Source organism: Priapulus caudatus, unplaced genomic scaffold (genome assembly GCF_000485595.1).
Source record: "Priapulus caudatus unplaced genomic scaffold, Priapulus_caudatus-5.0.1 Scaffold134, whole genome shotgun sequence".
NCBI classification, from domain to species: Eukaryota; Metazoa; Priapulida; class Priapulimorpha; order Priapulimorphida; family Priapulidae; genus Priapulus; species Priapulus caudatus.
In genome coordinates, this window is record NW_014577195.1 from 138,548 (window position 1) to 145,001 (window position 6,454).

A 6,454-nucleotide genomic window follows, 5' to 3' on the forward strand; every position below is an offset into this window, starting at 1 on the left:
AATTAATTAATTAAATTTTTCACAGTGAGAGAATTGAGCTACCTTGGCAGAGGTCTGCGCTCTCCAAGTGCTCTAGTTAATTATGTTTCTGCTAAGAAACCTTACTTTTGTTGATATTCATTATCCATATGCTAATTAAACATCTGTCCCCTTTTACTTTTCCTACCTCACAAGGCTTCACAGCCATCTGTGCTATCTGCTCTCTCAACCTATCTTACTTGTGTGTACTTGTTTCCAACACGACATTAATTACTGTAAACTAAAAATGCATAAAATTCGGAGACAAAACCTTATAGTGTGAGTCTGTGACCCCTAGTCTTGTCCAGCATAATATTGAGTTTGCTATTTGCAACAAGGTGTGCAAGCATGATAACGCCAATAGTATTAGGCATGGATAGAACATTTGTGTAATGGTGTGATCTCAATCTCCAACACATCTCACTAGATCATTAAGTTTTTATAATGTTGGACTAGTATGTAAGAATTGTGGTTTTGAACCAACCAATCCAAATCTTGCCTGCCAAGGCAATTAAAAAGATTCATCTTGATCATAGATCACAGATTGTAGCTATGGGTCGCTGACACAAAATTACCTGAATTTGTATAATTGTTAAAAATTCTAGAAAGCTCTGGCCTAGGTTGCCAGAACTTTGGCACCTCACAACTGAGTTTGCATAATAAAATACATCATAATATTAAGTCATTGGAACGCTGTTAATTTACATGTGAAGTACTGTAAACTTTGTTTTTGCAGCTTTTTACAAGCTCTTTAGCTATTATTACTTACTTTGATGTTTCAGATCTACTACGAGCTGGGCAAGCTGTCAAATCTGAAACACCTACGATTAGAGTCTGGTGGTGAAATACCTGATATTGGTCTTGCAGACTCGCTAAGTAATCTCACTGAGTAAGTGCCAGAAAATGTCAAATTTATAAAATTAAAAAATTAAAAGCACCAAACATTGGAAGAAAAAAATTGCAATGCCTCAATTCAAAGCCAGCCCCTCTGCAGAGCATGGCCATGTGTTACACGTGCTAATAAGATATCTGTTACGATAATACCCCACATTATGTAAGGGATGTATTATAGAAAAAAACCTGTGTAAGACGAACATTCATAACGTGAATAACGTTTTCCCACTGACTTCCATTATATCAATAGAGATACGTTCCTACAGAAAATCCCTCAGTTAAAAGGTATACTAGAAGGGCAATTCTATACTCAATTGAACATTTGTGAATGCATAACATGTTTAACATCGACGTGCTGGCAGTTGGCTGCAAATCTGTGGCATAAATTTTATTTGTGAATATTTAGCACACAACCTTTTGTGTGTAAAATCAACGACTCGGTCTTTTGAAATTCTGTAGGAGTGAGTTTACTTTTCCTATGTCAAGTGTAGTGGTGATAATATACGAATTACATAGGGAAGAGTTGTCGTATCCCGAGTTGTGGTAATAATTTTCAAATGATCTATAATTGAAGTTACATAAACTGAGATTTCATAACGTTGGGTGTTACCTTACTATGGTTACAATAATGCGGAATCGTTCGCATTTGTCAATAATTATTCGCCCCCGGCCGCAAATACGGTTTGTGTTTTACTGGTAGAGAATGGCAACGACTGCAAATTAGAATGCACCGCACGCGTGTGCTGAGTTTGGCAGTGCGTTTATTGTTCACAGGCTGGAGTCGCTGGAGTTGGTCATGTTCACGATTGCTGACACGCTGTCGACCGTGCTGCCACTGATGCCCAAACTGCGCGTGCTTAACATCTGGCCTGACGTGGAGCAGGTTAGTGACAAGTCCCCATCTTTCACTTTCTTTAGCTTCTCTCTCTCCTTTCTCTTCTCCTTCTCTCTCTACTTCTCTCTCTCTCTCCATCGCTCTCTCTCTCACACATACACGCACACTCACTCTCCATCATTCTCTCTCTCGCTCGCTCTCTCTCCCTCCCTCCCTCCCAGCTGACTCGCCCAGTCTTGAGCGCATCATTATGTGTTTTCTATCGCAACATATAAATAGTGTGAATGTCGTGACTAAAATACAAATATATGTTGTGATTTAACTTCCAAACCTTGATTGATGGACAGCCCACTGCACCGATGCATATTTGCCTTGCTTGTAGCCTACCTCTGTGGTGACCGCTACATATTTGCCTTGCTTGCAGGCTGCCGTTGTCAACATGAACGTCTACAATCTCGTCTCAACGCTGCCGAAGCTGACGCACTTTGACTGGGGCGTCGCCTGCGAGCGGGACGCGGGCGGTCAGCAGCCGTTGCAGCCGATTCCGTTCGCGTCTGTGCCGCCGGCTGCACTCTCGAAGGACAGCGACGCGAAGGATGCCACGGACTACATGACAGTCAACCAGCTGATACACAGCCTGTGCTTGCTACTTCCGCAAACGAAGATCCGGGTGCTACGCGTGCCCATCGTGACGACGGTCAAACCAGCCACGGCCGACGCAGTCGATGACCGCTGACGTCACACTGTCATGTGATACTCCTGATATCTATCGGTGTTACTATCAATCATGTGGTACTCTTGATACCTATCGATGTTACTATCATTTGGTACTCTTGACATCTCCAATTCACACTGTCATATAATACTTTTGATATTCATCAGTGTCACACTTGATAGTTGTAGTGTCTCCAGTTCTCACTGTCATGTGATACTCTTGATATCTCTACTTGTTTCTGTAACGTGACAGTTCTGGCGATGACAGCTGTACATGACTTTCCAATACATGCCATTTTCACTATGATGTGGCAGTTCTGAAGATGACAGTCCTATATGACATTCCCGGTGCACACCATTGCCACCCTGATGTAACGGCCGTGCAGGTTTCTAATGAAAAACTGTGATGGCACAATTGCAATGAGAACTAGTTTCACGGTAATGTCACAGTGCTGGTGGTGATGTTTGTCACCGTGTCGTGTCAATCAACACCGATATCACCGTGATATGCGATTCCTCTTGACAGCTGGTGAGACCATCCTGTGATGATTTTATTATCACTTATTCGCTTCACCTACGCAAATCTTATCAAGCAGCATCTTGTGTACCGAGTAGAGTTTTGCACACACTGGCAATGTGTATCATAAGGCATCACGTACAGCGCGCACTAAAACCAAATCTTCCCACTTAACACGTTGCTAAGGAAGAGTTTGCACTGCTTATTAGTTCCGTCATTATAAGGATCGCCATTCGCTGTGCTGCACGACATAAAGGTGAGCAGAAAATACTGTGAGGCTTAGAAGGTGGCTCGTGTTATTTCTGGCGATAGCCTTTGTGGTCGTAGGTCTACCTATCCATCGGATAATGACGCTAATGAATACGTATACACTAGTGAGAGCAAGGTGCACAAGAATCGTAGCACTGAATGCAGACCTGTCACGGCTGCTGTACCACCCAATCGACCCAGCCTCTCGCCCACATAGCTCCGATAGTCTCCCAAGTGTGTTATGCTTCACATAGGCTAGCGGATGCTGCTGTTGCTGAGCCCTGCCTAATCGTATGTAAAACTGGCTGAAGCGAACATCTATTGCAAACGTGGTGCAGCCAACGTTATTAACATTTAAAAAAAATTCGCGTTCATTACGATTGAATTGCTCTATCGGGGGTATTGAGGTTTTCTCGAGTATCTCATTAAAGATGCTAGAAATCTGACGTTTAATCTTGTCAAGAATTTGTTTGATGATGAAAACTTGTTGTTTTGCTAAGAAATTACACCAAATCTAATACTAAATACAATCAAAATATCGGTCGCTTCCACCAATGCCACATTGAATATTCTCTTTTTATTTATCCGTTTTATATTATATTATATTTTATAGTGATCTTGGTAAATACATAATACAGGTCCAATAATTTAGGCCACTGGTTTATTCCCACCTAGTGTTTAAACGATGTACATGCGATCATAGATATATGAAAACGTGTTTGTATATATATATATCTATGATGGGGTGCATCATGCGCTTGCTTCACATGCAAGTATTGCGTATTGAAGCCATTCTTTCAGTTATCCTTTCTATTGCTAAAATATGTTTGCCTGCAGGTTTGCTATAAATCTTATGTAAATGCTTTGAATTAGTCGAGAAAAAATTGCAACGTTTATTCCGCGAATTATAGATTAAATTGCAGTATATAATAAACCTATGAAGATTCGCTACGTCACTAGAACGTTGTAGCTCTAATTTTATTCTGTGCAGAAAACGGCTGTAGATGTGTAATTGAAAGCGTACCTAGGTTAGTCACCATAACTAACCCTTGTTTTGTTTGTGCATTAATTAAAAAAGAGCCCACCCAACATGTGATCATGGCAGTAGTATCAGGTTTGTATGCATACGTGCAAATTCACTCGTTGTGTCTGCGTTAAATAGTTGATTGACCATTGATCGTAGAAACCCCTTATGTTGGCAAAGAAGCACGGCTTTTCTGTTTCATGTTCATTACGTAAATATCTCGTTTCAGTCACTCGGCGTAGTACAGTGTGAACGTCACGCCTCCACAAATAATGAGTTCATGAAAATGGTAACAGCTCATATAATGTGCCGCGGAAAAGCACGTGCCTGTTGCTAAGCACGAGCTTGTACTAACAAGATATAGTCATAACCAATACGCGTAATAATTCGAATTTTTAATGTTACTGTAATAAATGTATAAATGACATCAATCGGTATCGGTATGCGTGCTTATTATCAAGAGTCCATAATAGAATGGACTATTGATATGGACTCTTCTATTATGGACTTTTGATATTATAATAGGCTATGACCCTAAATGCGCGTGTAATATTGGTCACAGTGGCGCCCCTTATTGCTCTCGTGTTACTTGGTCCGGTCTCCTCCCCTGTGCCTTCCTATCGCCAACAACACTACTGTCGAACAAACTAACAATTTTCGTGTCTTCAGTGAGCACCGTATTTAGGCTTGCCTGTGAAAAATATCCTCGTTCTTGCTGCTCACTCGGAATGTTCCCGATCGCGACAGAGATGGGAATAAGACGATTTACCGTGGATGTAACGCCGTTCATGTCCCTGCTATGGCTTTGTAGTTAGGAGAAGTTAATCGCGGGTATGTGCGGATGCGATGTGATTGCCGTGTGTGATTTTCCCGCCATGTATATAATTAAGGGATGAGACTATTATAGCGTACATGTCTCGGTGAGAAAACCGTACATGGAGGTATTGATCGATGATATCTCCTGGGAATGAGAGTTGTCTGTCAAACTAATTACGATCACGATCGCCAGAGCCTGTCATAAACACACCGTCTCGTGTATCATCGCATTTTTCGTAGATGTAATAATACGGGCGGTGAATACCAAGAGCATATAATAAACGCATTTTTAACTGGTAATAAATCGTTGTATTATATTTTCGTGGCAGGTCAAGTAATGTACAGGTACAGATTATTTCTTTATAGAAGTGCATGGCTCGAGATAGATTTGTTCGGTCGCAATTTCAAGGTGGGCAAGGTATTTTATGTATTCTATCGATAAGATTTAATAAATGTGAAATTTATTCAACGTTTACGGTATTATCGTCAGTGCCTGTCTTCTAGTAGGCTTTCTCTCTCTCTCTCTCTCTCTCTCTCTCTCTCTCTTCTCTCTCTCTCTCTCTCTCTCTCTCTACTCTCTCTCTCTCTTCTTCTCTCTCTCTCTCTCTCTCTCTCTCTCTCTCTCTCTTCTCTCTCTCTCTCTCTCTCTCTCTCTCTCTCTCTCTCTCTCTCTCTCTCTCTCTCCTCTCTCTGCTCTCTGCTCTTTCTCTCTCTCTCTCTCTCTCTCTCTCGTACTCTCTCTCTCTCTCTCTCCTCTCTACTCTTCTCCTCTCTCTCTCTCTCTCTCGTCTCTCTCTCTCTCTCTCCTCTCTCTCTCTCTCTCTCCTCTCTCTCTCTCTCTTCTCTATCCTCCTCTCTGTCTCTCTCTCTCTCTCTCTCTCTCTCTCTCTCTCTCTCTCTCTCTCTCTCTCTCTTCTCTCTCTCTCTCTCTCTCTCTCTCTTCTCTCTCTCTCTCTCTCTCTCTCTCTCTCTCTGTCTTCTTTCTCTCTCGCACACACTCTCTGTGTGTTTCCCCTCTCTCTCCATTTTCCTCCCATGTACGCGCACATTTGCACACAGACACACACCCAGATATGCATATATATATATGTATATATATATATATATATATATATATACATACATACATATACATATAGCTATAATAGCTATTTGTTTATATATTTATTGAAGAAAAATCCGCATGTCAGTGATAGCACGATAACATGCGTTTAGTGCACACAATCCTTATCTATTACCCCGTACAGACTGCATTTACCTGTACAATATTAGTAGTTAGTATATATATATATATATAGTTTTATTATAATTGTATAATAGTACCGAGGAGGTTTGGTATTTCACGTCCGTGACATATGATGATAAGAAACGTGTAAACTGCAGATTC

At 41.2% G+C, this 6,454-nt stretch overlaps 1 protein-coding gene across 3 annotated transcripts in view; it reads left to right on the top strand.

Moving 5' to 3' along the window:
• The window catches only part of LOC106805950, a 51,085-nt gene extending 45,549 nt beyond the window's left edge, over positions 1–5,536 (top strand). For all 3 annotated transcript variants that reach the window (XM_014807745.1, XM_014807744.1, XM_014807746.1), the window contains exons 16-18: positions 801–907; positions 1,687–1,795; positions 2,172–5,536. In XM_014807745.1, the coding sequence (XP_014663231.1) occupies positions 801–907; positions 1,687–1,795; positions 2,172–2,483 (528 nt within the window). In that variant the 3' untranslated portion in view covers positions 2,484–5,536. The remainder of the gene's footprint in view (positions 1–800; positions 908–1,686; positions 1,796–2,171) is intronic.
• The last annotated feature ends 918 nt before the right edge of the window (positions 5,537–6,454 follow it).